This window comes from Penaeus monodon, unplaced genomic scaffold (assembly GCF_015228065.2).
Source record: "Penaeus monodon isolate SGIC_2016 unplaced genomic scaffold, NSTDA_Pmon_1 PmonScaffold_58, whole genome shotgun sequence".
Taxonomy (NCBI): Eukaryota; Metazoa; Arthropoda; class Malacostraca; order Decapoda; family Penaeidae; genus Penaeus; species Penaeus monodon.
In genome coordinates this window covers 110679-133868 of record NW_023660773.1, presented here as the reverse complement: position 1 = coordinate 133868, position 23190 = coordinate 110679, and the positions used below count along the sequence as shown (strand labels likewise).

General features: G+C 33.1%; 1 protein-coding gene across 1 annotated transcript in view; it reads left to right on the top strand.

The window, feature by feature from the left end:
* Positions 1-11698, top strand: part of LOC119571292 (filaggrin-like) — a 15356-nt gene extending 3658 nt beyond the window's left edge. The window contains exons 2-4 of the mRNA XM_037918671.1: positions 5985-6134; positions 11341-11454; positions 11671-11698. Coding sequence (XP_037774599.1) covers positions 5985-6134; positions 11341-11454; positions 11671-11698 — 292 coding nt within the window. The remainder of the gene's footprint in view (positions 1-5984; positions 6135-11340; positions 11455-11670) is intronic.
* Positions 11699-23190: the final 11492 nt, after the last annotated feature.

Sequence of the window (23190 nt, the reverse complement as noted above, 5' to 3'; positions counted from 1 at the left end):
AAGAAGAACAAACTTTCCCACCCCCTTTTCCCTACCACAAAATCACCTCCCCCTTTCCTTTCTCCTATGCTTAGACACCAGCCCTCTCTTCCCCCCCTCACAAAAACCTTTATCCCCCAAAACTCCGAACCCAAACTCAGAAGAAGAAACCATTGAAAATATTCAAGATTCCCTAATGAAAACTGACACTCAACCTCCAAATCTTACAACTCTGCCCCTTCCACACTCCAAGTAACTGCTGATATCCATCCTCCTCCTAACGATATCCCCCCTACACCCTATCCTCCTACCCCTCCCACACAGCCCATCCCCCCCAAACCCAACCCCACCCACTTTAAAACCCTCCCACCATCCCCTCTATCCCTTCCACTCTCTCCTTACGCACGGGGAATCCCTTATGTAACTCATTAACTCTCATAAGTCAATACACCCCACCAGGACACTCCAATCCCACACATCCTACTGCCTTTGCCACGTTTTGAAACAACTCGTACCTCTGCTTTCCCCCACCTATCCCCCCTTCACCGACCTCCCAACCTATCAGACATCCTTACAATCCCTCCATGGTCCGGCATCCTACAAAACATTGAATCAAACTTCATGGATAATATAAACAAAAACACACCACACCAAATAATACAACAACACTTCCATCAACTTGAAAATACAACATACCAAAATTATCACAAAATATACACTGATGGACCTAAAATAAAAGACCCCAAATCAACATCAGCAGCAATTTACATTCAAAACAAGAATATTTCAAAAATCTGGAAATTACAAAACACAAGAGATAATAGAAGCAAAAACTATTTGCAATCAAACAAGCACTAAACTACATAAACAACAACAAACTACAGAAAACTGTGATCTTAACAGACTCACAAGCATCCTACAAGCAATAAAAAACTACAGACCAGTAAAAACACAAACAAACAATATACGAAAATCAAGCCCAACTACACTTATTAAACACTAAAAAACAACATATTAAAAATACAATGGATCCCTCACATAAAAACCTAAAGGGAAATAAAAATAGCAGATAGGAGCAGCAAAAAAAGCACATGAAATAAAAGACCCCATAGTCATGACCCAAAATTCAACTAATACAATAAAATAAATGAAGATGAAAAAACAAGAAAATTGGATAACCAAATTAACCGAAAAGTTAAACACAAAAAAAATATTACATTAAAGACAACAACCCACAACCATGGACAAGATCAAAAAACAGGAAAATAGATGTAAGCATTGCAAGAATAATGACAAAACAAGACTCAAAAAACACCTATATAAATTAAAAATGGAGACTGACCCAATGTGCCGATGGTGCAATAACCAAAAAAGAACCAGAACACTTAAACTTACAATGTCCAAGATTTAACTCCTACAGAACTAACCAATCCTAAGCAAAATAAAATACAAAATCCTGACCTGAACGTATTAATTACAGGTGCTGATCAGCCAAAAAATGAAGAGATTATATCCTGAGACAAAAACTTCCTACAAAGAACAAGAATAATAGACATAACTGAAACAGAGAAGAACCATAAAGAAAATCCAGGGAATATAGGCTGCTATTGTCTAAAACCCTATAAAAGAAGAAAGAAGAACATTTAACCTAAAAGAAAAAAAAAATCAACAAGAAATAATAGAGAAGAAAAAAAAAACGTTTAAACAAGAAATAACAAAAAAATAATAAAAGTAAAAGTAGAAAAATAATAAAATATAAAGACCACGAACCCTAAACAAATCCCACGATAATCGCGGGGAATGGGGCGCGAACCGGTTACAAGAACGAAAAAAAAAAACGCCCAAAAAAAGGGAAAAAAACCCAAAAATAAAACAATAACAAAAAACTTTTTTTTAACCATAAAAATTTAAAAACTTTTAAAAACAAGAAATAAAAAAGGGAAAAATTAATAAAATATCAAGACCAGGGAATCCTCACAAACCCTTTCACGAAAAACCGCGGGGAACCCGGTTCCCAAAAACCCCCCCAAAAAAAAAACGTCAAAAAAGGGGGGGAAAAACCCAAAAAACAAGGAAAAAAAACGGGGAGTCTAAAACCCTTTTAAAAAGAAAAAAGAAGAAAAAAAGAAGAAGAAAGGAAGAACGGGAGTCTAAAAACCCTATAAAAAAAAGAAGAAGAAGAAAAAAGGGAAAAAGAACGAGTCTAAAAAACCCTTTTTTTAAAAAAAAAAAAAAAAAAAAGGAAGAAGAAGAAGAAGAAGAAAAAAGGGAAAGGGGAAGAAAGAGTCTAAAACCCAAATAAAAGAAGAAGAAGAAGAAAAAGGGAAAAAGGTCTAAAACCCCCAAAAAAAGGAAAGAAGAAGAAGAAGAAGAAGAAGAAAGGAAGAACAGAGTTAAAACCCTATAAAAGAAAAGAAGAAAAAAAGGAAGAAGAAAAAAGGGAAAAGGAAACAGAGTCAAAAACCCCTTATAAAAAGAAGAAGAAGAAAAGAAAGGAAAGGGAAACAAGTCAAAAAAACCCTAAAAAGAAAAAGGGAAGAAGAAAGAAAGGAAGAACAGAGGCAAAAAACCCCTTTAAAAAAAGGAAGAAGAAAAAGGGAAGGGCAAAAACCCATATTTCAAAACCCAAAAAAAAGGGAAAAAGAAAAGAAAAAGAAGAAAAAGAAAAAAAGGAAGAACAGAGTCAAAAAACCCTATAAAAGAAAAAAGAAGAAAGGAAAAACAGAGTCAAAAAAACCTTTTAAAAGAAGAAGAAGAAGAAGAAAAAAAGGAAAAAACAGATTTAAAAAAAACCCTTTATAAAAAAAGGGAAAAGGGAAGAAAAAGGGAAAGGGAAGAAAAAAACAGAGTTTTAAAAAAACCCTGATAAAAAAGAAAAAAAAGAAGAAGAAGAAAAAAAGGGAAGACCCAGAGTCTAAAAATCCTAAAAAGGGAAAAAGGAAAAAGAAAAAAGAAGAAAGGAAGAAAAAGAGTTAAAACCCTATAAAAAAGGAAAAGAAAAAGGGGAAGAAAGGAAGAACAGAGTCAAAAAACCCTATAAAAAAAAGAAGAAGAAGAAAAAGGGAAGAAAAAAGGAAGAAGGTTTTTCAAAAACCCCAAATAAAAAAGGGAAGAAGAAAAAAAAGAAAAAGGGAAGGGAAAGGAAGAACAGAGTAAAAAAACCCTATAAAAGAAGAAAAAGGGAGGGAAAAAAGGGAAGAAAAAGGAGTCAAAAACCCTAAAAAAGAAGAAAAAGGGAAGGGAAAAAGAAGAAGAAAGGAAAAAACGGGTTTTAAAAAACCCCTTAAAAGAAGAAGAAAAAGAAAAAGAAAAAAGGGAAAAACCAGAGTCTAAAACCCATAAAAGAAGAAAGAAGAAGAAGAGAAAAAGGGAAAAAAAGGGGAAGAAAAGAGTTAAAAACCCTATAAAAGAAAAAAGGGAAGAAGAGGAAGAAGAAAAAAGGGAAAAAAACAGAGTCAAAAACCCTTTTAAAAGAAAAAGAAAAAAGAAGAAGAAAGGAAAAGGAATAGGGGCTAAAACCCTAAAAAAGGGAAGAAGAAGGAAGAAGAAGAAAAAAAAAGGGAAAAGAACAGAGTCAAAACCCCCTAAAAAAGAAGAAAAAAAGAAGAAGAAGAAAAAGGGAAAGGAAAAAAGCCCGGGAGGGGGGACTCTCGTTTTTAAACCGCCTAGGGGGTAAACCCACGAAAAATCTTGAACTCGGGTGAAGTAAAGGGTTCAAAATAACAAAAAAAAATTAAAATAACGAAAAATTAAACCCGGGGATCCAGGAGAAAAAATTCGGGAATTTTTAAAAAAAATGGGACACGACTCACAAAACAAAAAAAAGGACCAAAAGAAGAAAGGGGGCCCAGTGAAAAAAAACCCAGACCCCAAAAAACTTCCCCGGAGAAAAGAAAGCCGGCAGAAATTAAAAGGGAATTTCAAAACCCCGGGGGAACAGACAACAAAAACAGTAAGAAAGTAAATCATGTAGTATTTATAAAATTTAACGGGGAAATTTAAAAAACAGAAATTTCAAAAAACCCAATGAAACTAACAGATGCTCAATTTAAAAAAATTTCCAAAAAAAAAATAATTTGAAGGGGCACACTGAGAGTCCTTGGGACCGGAGAGGCTCTCAGATTTTAAGGGCAAAAATTTAAAAAAAACTACCACCCCCGGAAAACAGATGGGGCAAATTAGGTGAAGGACCATAAATTGTAAAAAAAAACCCGCTTCAAAAAAAGAAAAATAACTGCACATATGGGAAAAAATAACCTATAGATTTTGAAAAAAACCCCCAATTTATATAAAGAAAAAAAAGAAACATTTCATGGACAAAAAATAGCCAAAAAAATAGAGGTAAATTTGAAAAAAAAAAATTTAAAAAAAAGATAAAGATAAAAACTAAAAAATGGGCCCCAACAAAAACCCTTCGAATAACCTTCAAAAGGGACATTAACCCGGGAAAAAGTTTGCCCTAGGGGCACACGTCCTACAAAGGCCAACAAATACATTCCCCAAAACCAAAAAAAGTTTTAAATGCTCCGTTATGGGGCATGGGAAAAAATTTAAATTTTTCCCCCCAAAAAAAAAGACAAGATGTAGCAAATGTAGCCAGTTCAATAAAGACTTTCAAAAATTGCAAAATAACCCTTTTTCTTTTACTCATGAGAACCATTCCCCCAAATAAAAATATTGCAAAAAAAAACAGAATGGCACAACAAATTTAAAAACCAAAAAAACACTACACCCCAAAAAACATAGACCTTTAAAAAAAACGATTTCATGAATTGAAAAAAAACCCCTCCCCCCCAAAAACCACAATAACTCCAACAAAAAAACCCCAAAAAACAACTTTCCCCAAAAAAAAATACACCCCAAAACTCCAACCCCTAAAACCCCCAACAAAAAACAAAATAAAAAACAGTGGGAAAATCAAAAACATCCTCAACACATCAAAAAAAACAGGAAAACTAGCCAAAATCAAATTATGGGGCCCAAAACCCTAAGGGCCCAACCCCAAAGCCTAAAAAAAGGGGTGGACAGAAAAAACCCCCAAAAAAATGAAAGAAAAAAATCAAATTTAAAAAAACCCGGTAGAGATTTATACCACCCCCCAAAAAGGGGAAAACCCTACAAAAAAGAAAGAAAACCCCCCAAAAAAAATTAACAAAAAATTAAAAAAATAAAAAAATAAACAAAAGAAGGGTTCCCAAAAAGCTTGGGAAAATTCCAACACCCCTAAAAAAGGGAAAAGAAACACAAAGAGAAAAGCAAAATGGAAAAAATTTAAAAAAAAATTCTTATGGGGGAAAATAAAAAAAAAAAAAACACAATAACAACAAAAACAAAAAATTTAAAAAAAAGAATTCAGAAAAAAAAAATTTTAGAAATAAAGCTGAAGGTATAAAAAAATAACCCCAAAATTTTGAAAAAATAAACAGTACTTTATGGGAATAAAATCATTTTTTGGAAAAAGAAAAATCAGTCCCAAATAAAAAACAAGAAACTGAAAACCCCCTGTTAGAAAAAAAAACAAACCAAGGGCATACTAGCATTTTTGCGGAAAATTGGTTAAAAAAAAAAGTAAATTTTAAAACCCAGGAAAAATATAAAAATAAAGATTTTGGGGGCCCAACCAGAAAAAATGGGGGAGGCCTAGTTTTCTGAATTAAAAAGTAATATAAATATAAAAAAAATGAATTTAAAAGACAGACTTAAAAATAAAAAAATTTAAGTATGGGGGGAAAAAAGGGTCCCGTCATTTAAAAAAAAATGGGCGAATTGGAAATTTATTTATAATCCCTGTAATTTAAATTAAGTCCAAAAAGACATAGAATATTTTACGAAAAAAAATAAATGACCCTTTAAAAAAATAAAAGGAGACTTCAAAAGACATCACACCCAAAACTGGAAAACCCCAAAATTGAGGGCCGAAACCACATAAAACAAAAAAAGGCAAAAGCTTTCTTAAAAATAATTTGCAGAAAACAACTTTTTTAAAAATTTTTTAACTCCCCCAGGTCAGATTTAAACCCGAAAGACCCCAAAACGGAAAAGGGGGTAAAAACTAGAAACCCAGTTTTGCCTCTCCGACTCGAAGTTTACCCAGAAATTGAAAACAGGACCAAAAATAGGTTTGGGGGACCACTTACCCGTAATAGTAAGAAAGGGTAACAACCCCTACAAAAGGGCCCCCCCAACGAAAAAAAAAAAAAAATGGAAATTAACAAAAAGGGAAGGGGCGGGGAAAAAAATTAAAAAAAAATCAAAAAAATCAAAATAGGGCAAAAAAAAATATAAAACTCATTTAAAAAAAATGAAGGTTCTTTTTAAAAGACACAGGAAAAAAAAAAATTTTAGATTTTTTAAAAATATTATAAAAAAAAGTCCTATCCCCACAAACCATGGGGAATGGGAAAAAAGTAAAAAAAATCATAAAAAAAAAAAAAAAAGCCTTTAAAAAAATGGGAAAAAAAAAAGGGCCCAACGTTTTTAAAATTTTTTGGGGGAATTAAAAAAATTTAGCGGAAAAACTAGAAAAAAATAATTGAAAAAGAAAAAAAAGGAGGGCCTGGGGAAAAATTCTGAGGGTAATAATTTTTAAACCCCCAAAAAGAAAAAAAATTTTTAATTTTATTAAAAAAACTAAAAAGGGGAAAGGGCTTTCACAAAAATAAAATATCCTCTCATTGGCCCATGACCCCAACCCGTCAAAGAAAAAAAAAAAAGAAATTTTGAAAATATTTAAAAAAAAAATATCAAAAAAAAAAAAAAAAAAAAAAGAAAAAAATGTTTAAAAGATAATGAGAAGGAAGAAAAATTCTAAGTAAACCCTAATGATTTAGAATAAAAAGGGGAAAATAAAAATGAAAGAGTTGACTGTGGCCAAAAAAAAATGCAAAAAAAAAAACAAAGGGATAGGACCCCATAAAAAAATTTCCCTACGAATTTTTCAAAAAATTCTCCTCCAAAAAATTTTGAAAAAAATAATTAAAAAAAAATGAAAAACTCACTGGTTTCCCAAAAGGGGAGAAACCACAAAAACTTTAAGAAAGCACTCATAAAATCCAATCCAAAAAACCAGGAAAAAATCCAAACCCGAAAACAAAAACATACAGGGTTTATTAGGGTATAAATTGTCCCGAAAAAATATTTGAAAAACATATTTAAAAAAAAGATTAAACTGGTGGCTGGAAACAAAAAACAAAATAAATGTTTGGGCATAACCAGGATTTTAGGGTAAAAACATACGACCCAAAGGATTTCATTAAAAACAATAGAAAAAAAATAAAAAAATGGGGTTAAAAAAACCCAAAAAAAATTTCCTTAGTTGGGATGCAAAAAGATTTTTAGGAAAAAAACATTTTTATACAGTTAAAATTTACGATGCACTGCTTTAAAAAAATGGCTAAATCTAGGGGAAAAAAAAGGAAAATTTATTAAAAGGGGGGAATTTAAATTTTCTAAAAGAAAGGGAAAATTCCAAATAAACATAGGAAATAAAAACTCTGTAAAAAAGGGAAAAATATTTAAGTGGCGTTCCAAAGGATCCCCTTTAAAAACCCCAAAACTTTTAAAAAATCAGGGTGAATGACTAGAAATGAAGGGAAAAACTCAAAAAAAAAAATATACGCAACGATTTTTAAACAATAATAACCCCCAAATAAAACCCAAAACGAAGCCCTAAAAAATATTGAAAAAAAGGTTTAAAAAAAAAGTAAAAAGAATGGGGAGACACCTGGGAAATTAAAAAAAAACCCAACAAAAAGCCCAAAAATCCTATTTTTTCACAAACAAAAGGAAAAGTACGTTACCGAAGATCAAAATAGGGAAAAAATAGAACTAGAAAATTTACTGGGCAGGGCAAGATTTTTGGGATTAAGGGTTTTATTCACCAAAAAAAAAAAATGGAAATAAAACAACCCTAAAAAAACATTTAAGATAAAAAACTAAATTAAAAAGAATAAAAAAATAATGAAAAAAAAATATTTTCAATAAATTGGGGGGGCAAATAGAGAAAACCCTAATAAAATTTATAATATTTACATAAAACCAAAAAAAAGAATATGGTTTGGCCATATTTTGGAACAGCAAAAAAAAAAAAAGAATTAAAAAAAATTTGGGAAAAGATAAAAAAACACCGCTTCAGAATATCAAAAAGGGTGCTTTTAAATCAAACCCCCTTTAAAAATCACTACAAGCCCCTTTAAAAAAACCAAAAACCCCCGGAAAAATGACAAAACAAAAGAATTTGTTGTTACAGGTTTGTAAAAAAATTTTTGGAAAAAAAACCAAAAAAAAGGGTGGCCCAAAAAAAAAGGGAAATAAGAAAAAAAGAACATCAGAGAAACAATTACAAAAATCCAAAAATTCCTTGGGGCCCCCTAAAAATATTTAAAAATGGCCCAAAAAAAAAAATAAAAAACAAATTTTAAATAAAAGGGAAAACCCAAAAAAAAATTATTTTAACCCCAGGGGTTTTTTTTTTAAAAAAAAAAAAAAAAAAAAACCCCCCCCCCTGGGAGCCCCAAAAAATTTTAAACAAAAATGGGAAATTCCAAAGCCCAAAAACCCCAAAAGGAAAATAATTTAAAAAGAATTCCAAATGCAAAAAAACAAAAATAGAAAAAATCAAAAGGAATTTAAGGGTGGAACAAAAAAATAAAAAAGGGGAAAACCCCCCAAAATCAAACTAGAAGGGGAAAAATTTTTTGTAAAAAAAAAAAAAAATCACAAAATTTGGAAAAATTAACCTGAAAGCTCCAAAAATTTTAAAAATGATTTTTCCCTTAAAAAACAAAAAAAAAACTCAAAAAAATCCTTTAAAAAAAAAAACCTTAAAACCACTTGTAAAAAAAAAAAAAAATCACAAAAAAAACCCCAAAAAAAAAATAAAAAAAAATTCAAATATGAAACCAAAAAACTGAAATTTAAAAATTTAAAAGAAAAAAAACAAAAAACAAATAAAAAGACATTTAAAAAAAAAAGGAAAAGACAATGGGAAGGGCTTACAAAGAAACCCCCGAACAAAAAAAAACCCCCCAAAACCCAAAGGTAAAAAACAAAGAAAAGGCCCCAAAAGAAAAAAGAAAAGGATAATGGGAAAAAATATTTCCCAAAGGGGGAACCCGATTAAAAAAAAAACCAAACCTTTAAAGGGTAAAAAAACCACCCCCAAAAACCCTGGTCCAATTTTAAAAAAAACAGAAAATTTTGAGATGTTACAAGAATTCTAAAAAAAAATTTTTAAAGATTTGAAAAAAACAAATTACAAACCCCAAATTTTTAAAACCGGGGAAAAAATTAATTGTGAAAAAATTTCCAAAAGAAAACATTTAACATTTAAACATTGCAATGTCCAAGTTTTCCATTCTGAAAGAACAAAATTATTGGGAGCATTAAAAAAAATCAAAAATTACTAACCAAATATTCCTCACTTATAACAGGGGAAAATCAACCTCCTGCAAAGAATTACTACATACTAAGAGCACTTGAAAATCTTCCTTAAAAGAAAAGAATAATAATATCATATAAAACAGAGATCAAACCTTCAAACAACAGAGAGAAGATTTCAAGAAACAAGATCCAGGGAATATAGACTTCAAAGTCTAAAACCCTATAAAAGAAGAAGAAGACAGCCAGAACTGACCCACTGAACTTCCCAAGAAGCAAAATCAGCCAAACTGTCCCACGAACTTCCCAAGAAGCAAATGGATACATTTCGATAGACTCTGACACTCATAAAGAAACAGCACAAAAAAGCAAAAGGAAAAAGAATTCGGAAAACGAATCAATTCCAAAACGAAATGAACAACATTCAAATTTCCCGCCAAACCAGATGGCCGACGATTTTCACCGAACTGAAGAACAACAAAATTCGGAAAATCAGCCGAGATTACCTCTGAAATGCAAGTAGAAAATGAAACAAAATGTAATACTTGTACAGTTAAGTGGGTCCTCATATACCTCGAACTTTAATAATCCAGTCAAACTAACAGACGCCATAAATTCTTCAGAATTTCAAAAGTACATAAAAGAAAACGGAAAATTTTTCCTGCATGTCAACCAAACGTACAGTAAAATAAGTGTATGGAGTGGATACCTTGACGAAAACTAAGACCCGTTTCATCTCTGGCAAAAGGTGTGCAAATCGAAAGTAAGGGAGTGTAAATAATTCAAAGGTCCTTTTATATTTATATATATATTTTTTTAGATCTTGTTTTGGTTTTATTTAATTTCTCTCGATGTTATTTTATTTGCTAATCTAAGTAGTAATCTCCTCTAGGGTTATAGGAAGATAACATTGTAGTGACGGATTTATTATCCCTTCAAAAATTACAAAATACAAAAACAAATACAGAAAAAATAAAAACAGAAAACAGGAAACCCGGGGTCACCAGAAACAGAACAGGGGAAAAGACACGGGATCACAGGAACACAGAACACGGGAACAGACACGGGATCACAGGAACACAGAACACGGGAAACAAGACACGGGATCACAGAACACAGAACACGGGAACAGACACGGGATCACAGGACACAGAAAACGGGAAAGGGAAACACGGGACAAGGAAAACAGAACAGGGAAAACACGGGATCACAGGAACACAGAACACGGGAACAAGACACGGGATCAGGGGAAACAAGGGAACAGGAACGGGCAACGGAAACACAGGGAAAACCATCAACACGGAAAGAACAGACACGGGATCACAGGAACACAGAACACGGGGAAAAGACACGGGATCAGGAACACAGAAACGGGAACAGACACGGGATCACAGGAACACAGAACACGGGAACAGACACGGAACACGACACGGGAAACACGAAACGGAACACCGGACACAGGTTTAGGGAAACAAAACCCGGTCAAACAAGGGATCACAAGGAAAAGAACCGGGAACAGAAACGGATCAAGGAAACAGAACACCGGGACACACGAACAGGAAAAAAAACACGGGAAACAGACACGGATCACGAACCAGAACAGGGGAAAAAAAACCCCAAGGAACACAGAACGGAACGAACGGGATACAAAGGGAAAAAAGAACACGGAACAGACACGGTAAGGAACACAAACCGGGAACAGACACGGGATCACAGGAACACAGAACACGGGAACAGACACGGATCACGGAACACAGAACACGGACAGACACGGGATCACCCGAAACAAGAAACGGCCAACACGGATCACAAGGGGAAAAACCCCAGGACAAATTTTTAGCTCAAAACAACCGGCCACGGGGTACAGAAACAAAACGGCCCGGATAAGGACAGCCGGAAAGAAGGGATCAAGGGAAAAAAACAAAAAACAGAAGGCCGGAACACAGGCGGAAACAAAAGGGTCACAGAAACACAAACGGGCAGAACGGTCCAAGGAAAGAACACGGAACGCAGGGATCCGGGAAACAACGGGAAAAACCGGGAACGGGAACGACCCCGGGAAGACACGGGGGCACAAAGGCAGAACCCGGGAGCAAGGTAAGGCAGAACGGGCAAAATCAAGGAGAAAGGGGGCAAAGGGGAGGGAAAAAACCGGCAGGGTTTACGGAAAAACCCAGACTACAAAAGCCAAAGCCGGTTAAAAGAACGTTTTACCAGGAAGTAAAAAAAGAAAGGGACGAGGGGGTCAAAGGAAAAAAGGCAGGATTTTAAAAAGCTAAATATCCCGTAATAAATTTTTTCCTCATTTAAAAGGGGCCCTTCCCTTACAAAGGGGATATAGGCCCAAAAAGTGGGAAAACGGCCCCCTTTATTTTCTTCATTTTTCCTTTATTTTCCTTTTTTATTTCCCCTTTTTTTCCCCTTTCCCTGTTTTTCTTCGCGGAATTTAAAGGGAAATGTCCACTACCCAAATTTTGGGCCTTGTATTGCTAAAGCGCTCGTGAGAAAAGAAAAATTTGGTTTTTTCAGCGTTGTTTTTTTCGGTTTCTGTATGTAAGCGTTTTTTTCCTTTTTTGTTCCCCATTTTCCCTTTTTTCGGAAGCATTTATCTGTAGAAAAACCGTGTGCGCGTCTTGCCACCGGGGGGAAATTTACAGCCACAGCGCCAATACGGGGAGGAAACGCCGGTGAGCAATGGGTTTTTTTCGCTGGTCGGTTCGGGTCATTTTTAATTTTTAGTTTTTAGGTTTTTATTTAGTTTATTTGTTTATTTTTGGTTTTTTATGCCTTTTTGTTTTTTTTTGTTTTGTTTAGTTTTGTTTTTTTTTTGCCTTTTTAGTTTTAGTTTTTTGTTTTGTTTGTTTTTGTTTTTGGTTTTTTTGCCTTTTTAAGGTTTTTTGTTTTAGTTTAGTTTTTGTTTTTTCAGCCCCTTTTTGGTTTTTTTTGTTTTTGTTTAGTTTAGGTTTTTTTTAGTTTTTTTTATTTGCCCTTTTTGTTTTAGTTTTGGTTTTTGTTTAGTTTAGTTTTTTAAGCCCTTTTTTTAGTTTTTGTTTTTGTTAGTTTATTTAGTTAGTAGTTTTTATGCCTTTTAGTTTTAGTTTTAGTTTAGTTTAGTTTAGTTTTTTAGGGCCCTTTTATTTTTTGTTTAGTTTAGTTTTTAGTTTTTTATTTTTCCCTTTTTGTTTTAAGGGTTTTGTTTAGGTTTTTTTTAGTTTTTTTAGTTTTTTATTTTTTTAGTTTTTGTTTTTGTTTTAGTTTAGTTTTTATTTTTTTTTTTTATGCCTTTTTTTTGTTTTGTTTGTTTTGGGTTTTTTTGCCTTTTTTGTTTTAGTTTTAGTTTAGTTTTGTTTTTGTTTTTTTGTTTTTTTTTTTTAGTTTTATTTTTTTGGGTTTTTGTTAGTTTAGTTTTTTTAGTTTTTTTTTTAGGGTTTTGTTTAGTTTTAGTTTAGTTTTTTATGGGGGTTTTAGTTTTAGTTTTAGTTTGTTTTTATGCCCTTTTTGGGTTTTTGTTTTTTGTTTAGTTTAAATTTATTTTTGTTTTTATCCTTTTAGTTTTTGTTTAGTTTTTTGTTTAGTTTATTTTGATTTTTTTTTTATTGTTTTTTTTTGTTTTTTTAGTTTTTGGGTTTTGTTTAGTTTTTAATTTGAGGGTTTTTTTAACTTTTGTTTTTTTAATTTTTTTTGTTTTTTGAGTTTTTTTAAATTTTTTAGAAAATTTTTTGTTTTATTTTGATTTATTTTTGGGCCCTTTTTTTTTTGATTTTTTTATTTTTTTTTTCCTTTTTTTTAAAAAAGGTTTTTTCCCCTTTTACCTTTTTTTACTTTTATTTAGTTTTTTTTTTACCCCCAAAAATTTTTTGTTTATTTAGTTTTGTTGGGATAATTTTAAAACCTTTAAAAATTTGGGTTAGTTGAAAATTTTTTAGTTTTTTGCCTTTTAGAAAAAATTTTTTTGTTTAAAAAAATTGTTTTTAAGCCCGTTTTATTTAAGGAAAAGCCCAAATTTTTTTTAGTTTTTTTTATTAAATTCGTAGCCCAAAATTTAATTTATTTAAATTTTTTTGGGGTTTTTATCCTTTAATTTTTTTTTGTAATTTTTTTGCCCTTTTTTTTTGTTTAAAATTTAATTTAAAACAAAACCCTTAAAATTTTTATGGCCCTTTTGTGTTTAGTTTTTTTTTTTTTTTCCTTTTATTTTTTTTTGTTTTTTTTTTTCCTTTTTTTCTTTTTCCCCTTTTTTTTATTTTTTTTCATTTTTTTTATTTTTTTTTATTTTTATTTTTTTATTTATTTAAAATTTTTTTTTTAAAACCCCTTTTTTTTTTGTTTTTTTATTTGTTTTTTTTTAGATTTATTTTTGCTTCAAAAATTTTTTTTTGGGCATAAAAAATTAAAAAATTTTTTTTCCCGTTTTAAAAGACGGCTATAAAAACCCCTTTTACCTATACCCCTTTTTTTTATTTCAGCCTTTTTTAAACCCAAAATTTTCCCCTAAATCTACTTCATGCCCTCCCCTGCTTGGGATTTAATCAAATCACATCAAAAATTGTCGGCTTGGGAAAATCTCAAAAAAAGTATCATCAGTTTCTTTGGGCCCATCTCACAAAAAACAATCTGTTTGATATAAAATATTGTCTGTAAGCCCCTTTTTTCTTTTAAACGGAAAAAACCCAAAATTCACATCAGCTGAGTTTCCCTTTTAAAATTTCAAGTGAACCCCCCAAAATGTAATCTTATAAATTTAAATGGGTTTTTCATATCCTCAAAATTTAAAAAATCCGTCAACTAACAGACCCCATAAATTTTTCCCAAAATTTAAAAAGTACATAAAGAAAAACCCCTTTAAAGATTCCTGGAATGGGGTCCCCTTTAAAGATTCCCGTCTTCCTTTTCCCTCTCCTCTCTCTCCCCTCTCTCTCCTCTCCTTCTCTCCTCTCTCTCTTTTCTCTTCTTCCCTCTTTTTCCCTCTCTTTTCTCTCTCTCTCTCCTCTCTTTTCTCTCTCTCTCTTCTTTTCTCTCTCTCTCTCTCTTCTCCTCTCCCCTCTTCTCTCTCTCTCCTCTCATTCTTCCTCTCTCTTCTCTCCCCTCTCTCTCTCTCTCTCTCCTTTTCGCCCCTCTATTCTCTCTCTCTCATTATTTTTTTTATCATTGATATTATGATTATCATTATTATCATTATTTTTTATTTTTAATTTAAAAATTTTTTATTATTAATATTTACTAAGTTTTGTTATTATTGTTATTATTTTTTTCTTAGTATTTTTTATTTTATTGATATTTTTTATATCATTATATTATTGATATTGTTCTCAATTAATATCATTTTTTTTTCATCATAATTATTACATCTTTCTAATTCAAAAACTCTTGGTTCCCAAAAACAAAAATCCCAAATAGTTTTAAGTGAAAAATCATTTTTTTTTTTAATTCTAGAAACAAAACGTCCCTGACTGTCAACATTCCCATTTACATCTATTCAAACTCTGAATTCAATTTTTTTTTCTAATCACAAAATCTCAAAATGTATCCAATTGTTCTATTTCCATTGTTTTCTAAATTCAAAAAATCTAAATTCAACATTCTCTAAATTATTTTTTTTTCTAAATTCATAAATCTTTCTAAATTAGAATTCTTTATTTCAAATCAAAATCTTTCTAATTTAACATCTATCTAAATTCAACATTGAAATCCAGATTGTTCTAATTCCTAAAATCTCTCTAAATTGTAATCTTTCAAAATTCAAAACCGCTCTAAATCCAAAATATTTCTAAAATCCAAATCTTTCAAGCTTTCAAAATCTTTCTAGATCCACAAAATCTGTAAATTCGAAATCTTTCTAAATTAAAAAAATCATGTTAAATCAGAAATCTTTAAAAAAATTCAAAATCTTTAAATTCAAAATATTCTAAATCGATTTTTTTTTTAAAAACAAAAATCTTTGTATTTAAAACAAATCTAATTCAAAATATGTAACCATTCAGAATCCTTCTAAATGAAAAATCTCTCTAATCCAAAACTGTTGTTATTTCCAAAAAACATTTGAAAAAAAACCTAGTCTTCTAAACTATAGGTCAATATCTCCAATGTTTCATATATAAAATTCTTGAAAAAAAAAAAAAAAACATGCAAAAGTTCACCGTATTTACATATTTTTTTGCAAAATTTATACTCTTTCGTAAATCTAGTTCAAAATCTCAATATTCTCCTATCTAAAATCTTAAAAAAAATCTTATATCTCATGTGAAAAATATAGATATTATATATAATATATATATATATATTAAGACTATATAGATATATATATATATTCACCGCATCCACAAAAAAAAATCTTCCCCAAAATTTGAAAAAAAAATCTCTTGAAATTTCCGCAGTAACATCTCCCCCCCCCTCCCCGCAGAACGTAGCCTGGTCTTAGGGGGACGGTAAAGTACCTTTTGCCGTACTGTCTTTGCCGCTGCCTCGAGGAAACGCAGGAAATCCAGGATGGAATCACGCCTTCAAGGCAATAAAGAGGTAGGGGTCGTTCTTTTTTTCGTTGGCTTTTTATTTTATTTTTATTTTTTTTTTAATTTATTATTTATTTTATTTATATTTTATTTATATATTTATGTTTATTATTTATTTATTTTTTTTAGTTTTGTTAGTTTTAAATCTCCGTCAAGACCAAAAAGGAGGATGGCTTTTGGTGTCTCATGCATTTACAAACACCTACTATATATATATATATTATATATATATATATATATATATATAATTATATATATATAGATATAATAGGTACAATATATTATATATATATATATATATATATATATATATATATTATATATTATAATATTATATATATATATAAATGGTTATAGGTTTCCCATTGGCAGTGAACCCCGTCCCCCCCCCCCCCAAAACGAAAAGGTAGACTAATGGCCATGAATAATTTCATGTTTATTAGCAACGTTTCAGAGATCATCCAATCTCTATCACAGTTGCTGTAATAATAACCAAAAAATAGCGTGCATTAGACAAAGGAAGATATGAAAAGAGTTCTCTAAATCCAAAAACAAACAATATCAAAATACAACAAAAAGTGAGCAAAATATATAGGTATATTAGACAAACGAGTATATACAGTGGAGAAAAAACAAACAAAATGAATGAATTATATGTATCTTCTATGTATTTTAACTTAATATAATATGCGTCTTAATGACAAATAATATCAAAGTATCTTCATTATTACGGTCACTGTCATTAAACATCTCTGTTATTGTCTTTATTTTCACTGTTAACAAGAAGAAAATCAAACAAGGAAAGGGAGAGGAGACATAGAGCATAATTACAGAGAGAGAGAGAGAGAGAGAGAGAGAGACGAGGTCGAGACGCACGAGGAGAGAGAGAGAGAGATGAAGATGAAGAAGAAAAAAAAGAAATAGGAAGAAGAAAAAAAAGAAGAAAATAGGAAAAATAAGAAGCAGATGAAGAGGAAGAAGAAAGAAACAATAAACTTTCATAATAATAAACATACTGATTCACCCAACAATGTATTCGTGTAAACCCTCACTCGCCTACGCGGCAACACACGTCCCAAATCATGACCCGAGGAGGCCAGGGACAGGTCAAAGGTCAGGTCGGGGAAAGAACGGAAAGTACGTAAAGGGAGGTCACGAGGTCACTCGCAAAATGCGGCTGCAACAACAGCGACCCGGTGTCGTAGAATTGCAAGGTCGAGGCCTCGTCCGCAACGCACTGTTGCAAGACGTCCGCCAGACAACGTTGCAACAAGCAGTATCGAAGGAAGTATCTGTGACGGCCGCTGTTGGTCTTGAGCTGCGAAGGTTTTAGAGCGAATGGGGATAAATGAGAGAGGAGGGATAATTTAGAGGAGGGGGAGGAGGATAAAGAGGAGGATGAAGGGAGGAGGAGGAGGAGGAAGAAGACGGGAGGAGGAGGAGGAGGAGGAGGGGAAGAGGGAGGAGGGATGGAGGAGGAGGAGGAGGAGGAGGAGAAGAGGAGATGAAGAGGAGGAGGAGGAGGAGGAGGAAGATAAGAGGAAGAGGAAGAGGGAGGAGCAAAAGGAAGAGAAAAAGGGAAGAGAAAAGAGAAAGAGGAAGAGGAAGATTTGAGGAGAAAGAGCAAGGGGAAAGAGAAAGAGGAAGAGAAAAGAGAAAGGAAGAGAAGAGAAAGGAAGAGAAAGAGGAAAGAAAGGGAAGAGGAGAGGAGGAGAGGGAGGAGAGCTTGAGCATGAAAAAGCTTCAAGAGAATGTGAATAAATGAGTGAAAATCAAAAGAAGAGAAGAGCATGAGATCTTGGCAATGGAAGGATTAAGAAGGATTAAACCCCTACAATCGGATGATGTGGACATCACATCCTGAGGGAAATCTGGCCTGAGGGGCAGGTGGACGGGAATTGTGCCATGAGAATTCCGACCGAGGGCCAGAGTGAAGGGGAACGACTCGCCACGAAGCTCTTTGGAGGGTGATTAGACTCGGTGGGAAGGAAGGGAAGGGGCTTATTGGCATAATTTTCCATTGATAAACGTCGATCTCATCTATCTCTGGCTCTACTATCTCTCTATCTATCTCTTCTATCTATCGCTCCATCTATCCTCTATCTATCTCTGTATCTCTATTTCTTTTCTCTCTCTCTAACCTCTCTCCTTCTCCTCGTCTCCCTACTCCCAAAAAAATAAAAGGCAAAAATTAGATATAACATATATATATATAATTATATATATATTATCTTATATATCATATATATAGTATATATAAATATGTATAGATATTATATATATTTCGTACGGACTTCCGTGAGCAGGACCATCTTTGCTCGGCCATTAGGAGAGCATCTCACCAACACTCACTAATTTCCTCCAATATTCTATCCTTCATTCGTCCCGCCTAGACTCATGATCTCGGAATCTTTGTTGATCCGAAGGATGAAACCAGAGCTCAACAACAAACACTACCCCGCAACCACCCGTTCACTATTTTAGTGTTCTGTCCATTCCTGACTATCACCCTAATATGGTTAGTTTTTTCATTATCTTTTCTCCAGTGTTTTTCGTTTTTTTGTTTTTTCTCTTCCACTGTATATACTCGTTTGTCTAATATACCTAATATTTTGCTCACTTTTTGTGTATTTTGATATTGTTTGTTTGGATTAGAGACCTCTTATTCAATATCTTTTCCTGTTTGTCTAATGCACGCCTTTAAATTTTTTGGTTCATTATTACAGCACGGATGATAAGAGTTGGAGGATCTCATGAAACGTGCTAATAAACATGAAATGATTCATGCCATATTGTCTACTCTTCGTTTTTTGATGTTCATGCAATGTGGAAACCTAAACCAATTATATATATATAATATATAAATATATATATATATATCATAAGATATATATCTATATATAATATATATATATGTAATATATATATATATATATAGAATATTATATATATATTATATCTATTATATAAGATATTACTATATATATTGTAAAGCAAAATGAGGACACAAAAGCCCATACATACTTTTTGGTCTTGACGAGATTTAAACTAACAAAACTTAAAAATATAAATAAAGAAATAAAATAAATAATAAATAAAATATAAATAAATTAATAAATAATAAAAAATAAAATAAAAAAAATCTCCAAAAAATAAAAAAAGCAAAACGAAAAAAAAAAAGAAAGACCCCATTAATCTTTATTGGCCTGACGAGCGTGATTCCATCCTGGATGTTCCTGCGTCCTCGAGGGCAGCGGCAGAGGTACGGCCAAAGGTCTCTTCCCGTCCCCCTAAGACCAGGTTTCTACGTTCTGGGGGGAGCGGGGGGGGGAGGATGTTACTGCGGAATTCAAGGATTTTTTTTTCAAAATTTGGGAAGATTTTTTGTGGATGCGGTGAATAATCTATATATATATATAATCTATATATATATATATATATATAGAGATATTATATATATATTTGGCATGAGATCTATAGATTTTTTTAAAGGATTTTAGATAGGAAATATTGAGATTTGAACTAGCTTTAGAAACGAGTATAAATTTTGCAAAAAAATATGTAAATACGGTGAACTTTGGCATAGTTTTTTTTTCAAGAATTTTATATATGGACACATGAGATATTGAACTAGATTTAGAAAGACTATGTTTTTCAAATGGTTGAAATACAACAGGTTTGGCTTAGAGAGATGTTTCATTAGAAGGATTCTGAAGGTACATATTTTTGAATTAGATTTGTTTTAAATACAAAGATTTGTTTTAGAAAAAAAAGTAGATTTAGAAATATTTTGAATTTTAAAGATTTGAATTTTTAAAGATTCTGATTTTAAATGATTTTTAATTTAGAAAGATTTCGAATTACAGATTTTGGAATCTGAAAGAGTTTGAAGCTTGAAAGATTTTGATTTTAGAAAATAATTTTGGATTTTAGAGCGGTTTTGAATTTGAAAGTTCAATTTAGGAGCGATTTTAGAATTAGAAAACGAAATTGGATTTTAAACTGTTGAATTTAGATAGATTTTAAATTAGAAAGATTTGATTGAAAAAGGAATCTAGAATTTAGAAAGATTTGAATTTAGAAAAAAAATGAAGTAGAGAATGTTGAATTTAGATTTTTGAATTTAGAAAAAAAATGGAAAATAAGGACAAGATATGGAAAAATTTTGAGATTTTGAATTAGACAAAAATATCTAACTCAGAATTTTGAATTAGATGTAAAAGGGGGGAAAGGAATGTGACAGTCAGGCGTTGGTTCTTAAATTAGAAAAAAAAAAAATGAATTTCACTTTAAAATATTAGAGTTTTGATTGAACCACAAGAGATTTGAATTAGAAAGAGATCTAATTATGATGAAAATAAAAATGATATTAATAATGAGCAAGACACAATATCAATAATATAATAAATATAAAAATATCAAAAATAACAATAACTATGAAATAATAATAACCAATATAACAAACTTAGTAGTATTAATAATAAAAATTAATATAATTAATATAAAAAAAAATAATAATGATAATTTCAAATATTAATACTAAAAAAATAACAAAATAATCATTTAAATAAAATCACAATAATAAAAATAATACACATGAACAATGATTAGAAAAAAAATAAGTTGCTGATTGAAAATAAAAAAAAGATGAATAATAAAAAAAATAAATAAATAAAAAACAAAGAGAAGAGAGAGAGAGAGAGAGAGAGAGAGAGATTGGAGAGAGTGAGACGATTGAGAGCGAGAGAGAGAGAGGAGTCGAGAGAGAGAGAGAGACGATGAAGAGAGAGTGAGAAGAGAGAGAAAGAGAAAGAGAGAGAGAGAAGAGAGAGAGAGAGAGATGGGAGAGAGAGAGAGAAAGAGGAAGAGAGTGAGAGAGAGAGACGAGAGAGATACGAGAGAGAGGGAGAGGGAGAGAGAGTGAGTAAGATGAGAGAGAATGGAGAGACAAGATGATGAGGAGAGAGATAGAGAAGTAAAGAGATGAGAGGAAACGAGAGAGCGACGAGAGAGAGAGAGAGAGAGAGAGGAGAGAGACGAGGATAGAGAGAGAGAGAGAGAACATAGAGAGAGAAAGAGAAAGAGAGAGAGAAGAGAAAGAGCAAGAGAGAGGAGAGGAGAAGAGAGAGAGAGAGAGAGAGAGGAGAGAGAGAGAGAGAGAGATGAGAGCGAGAGAGAAAGACGAGAGAGAAGAGAGAAGCAGAAAGAACCAGAAAGAAAAGAGAAGAGAGAGAGAAAAAAAGAGAGAGAGAGAGAGTACAAAGAGAGAGGAGAGAGAGATGAGAGAGAAGCGAGAGAGAGAGAGAGAGAAAGAGCGAGGACGATGAGAGGATGAGAGAGAAAGAGAGGGGGGGGGGGGGGGGGGAACGAGAGACAGAGAGAGAGAGAGAGTCAGGAGAGGAGAGAGAGGGAGAGAGAGAGAAGAGACGAGACGAGAGAAAAGAGAAAGAGAGAGAGAGAGAGAGGAGAGAGAGAGAAGCAAGAAAGAAAGAGAGAGGAAGAAAGGAGAGAGGAGAGAGAGAGAGAGAGAGAAAGAGCAAGATTGAGACATGAGATGAGAGAGAGATGAGAGAGAGAGAGAGAGAGAAAAAGAGAGAGAGAGAGAGAGATAAGGTTGGATGTCGACCACAGCCCATTGGCTGAGGACGGGGCCAGTGGGCCTGTTCTGTGAAATATTATTGCATAATATTTCCCAACACACGAGATTCGTTGGAAACGAATAGAGGTTCGGAATTAGAAAATAGAGAGAGAGAGAGAGAGAGAGAGAGAGGAGCGTGAGAGTAGACGAGAGAGAGAGAGAGAAGCAGAAGAGGAGAGAGAGAGAGGGAGAAAGAGCAAGAGAGAGAGAGAGAGGAGAGAGAGAGAGAGAGAGAAGAGAGAGAGAGAGAAAGAGAGAGAGAGAGAAAGAGAGAGACTGAGGAAAGAGAGAGAGAGGAGAGGAGAGAGAAGAAGAGAGAGAGAAGCAGAAAAAGAGAAGGGGAGGGGGAGAGAGAGGAGAAGAAGAGAAAAGGAAGAGGAGAGAGAAGAATAGAAAGAAAAGAGAGGAGAAAGAGAGAAACGAAAGGAGAGAGAAGAGAAAGAAGGGGGGAGAGAGAGAGAGAGAAGGGGACGGAAAAATGAAAAAAAGAGAGGGGAGAGAGATGAGGAGAGAGAGAGAAGCAGAAAAGAGAGGGGAGGGGGAAAAAGAGGGGGGAAGGAAGGGGGGGAAAAGAGGGGAGAGAGAGAGAGGAGAGAGGGGGAGAGAGAAGGGAGAAGAGAGGAGAAGAGAGAAGAGAGAGGGGAAGGGAAAAAAGGAGAGAGGAAAAGAGAAAAAGGGGGAGGGGAGAGAACGAAAAGAAAAAGGGAGAAAAAAAGAGAAAAAGGGGGAGAGGAGGAAAAGAAGAGAGAGAGAGAGAGAAAAAAGGAAAGAGAGGAAAAGAGGAACGAGAGAGAGGAGAAGGAGGAGAGAGAGGGGAGAGGGGAGAGAGAGGGGAGAGAGGGGGGGATAAAAGAGAGGAGAAAAGAGAGAGAGAGAGAGAAGCAGAAAGAAAGAGAGAGAGAAGCAAAAGGGGGGGGAAAAATAGAGGAAAGCCCGGAGTGGGCCAAAAAAGTAAAGAAAAGGAAGGAGAAAAAGGGAAGGGGGAAAAAAAAAAGCAAAAAGGGGATAAAAAAAGAAAGATTTTAAAGAAGGGAAAGGGGACAGGAAAAGAAGGAGGGAAGAAAGAGGGGAAGAAGTTTAAAAAAGAAGGGGAAAAAGGAAAGGAAAAGGGGGAAAGGGGGAAAGAGGGAAATAAGGGTGAAAAAGAGGAGAGAAAAGGAAACCCCGAAAACCCCCCGAAGAGAGGAATAACAAGGGGGAAAAGAAAAGGGGGAGAGGGAGGGGAGGGAAAACGAAAAGGGGGGGTTTGGGGGGGAAAAAAAAAAGAGGAAAGAGAGGGGAAAGCCGACCCACGGGGGAGAGGAGACGCGAAAGGGGGGAAGGGAAGCCCGAAAGAGAGAGGAGGAAAAAAGATAAAAGAAAAACAAAACCCAAAAAAAGAGGAAAAAAAATAAAAAGGAAATAAAAAGAAAAGAGGAAGGCCGAGGGGAAGAAGGAAAAAGGGGGAAGAGAGGAAGAAAAGAAGGGAGAAAAGGGAAAGGATCCCCCCAGAAAAAAAAAGAAGATTTTGGAGGGGGAAAAAGGAAAAAAGAATAGAAAAGAGAGAGGGAAAGGAAATAGAGTGGGAGAGGGAGAGGAACCGGGAAGGGAAAAGGGGAGGAGAGAAAAAGAGAAGAGGGGGGAAGAGAGGGGGGAGGGGAGGAAAAAAACGAAAGGAGGAAAAAGGGGGATTTTTAAGGAAGAGAA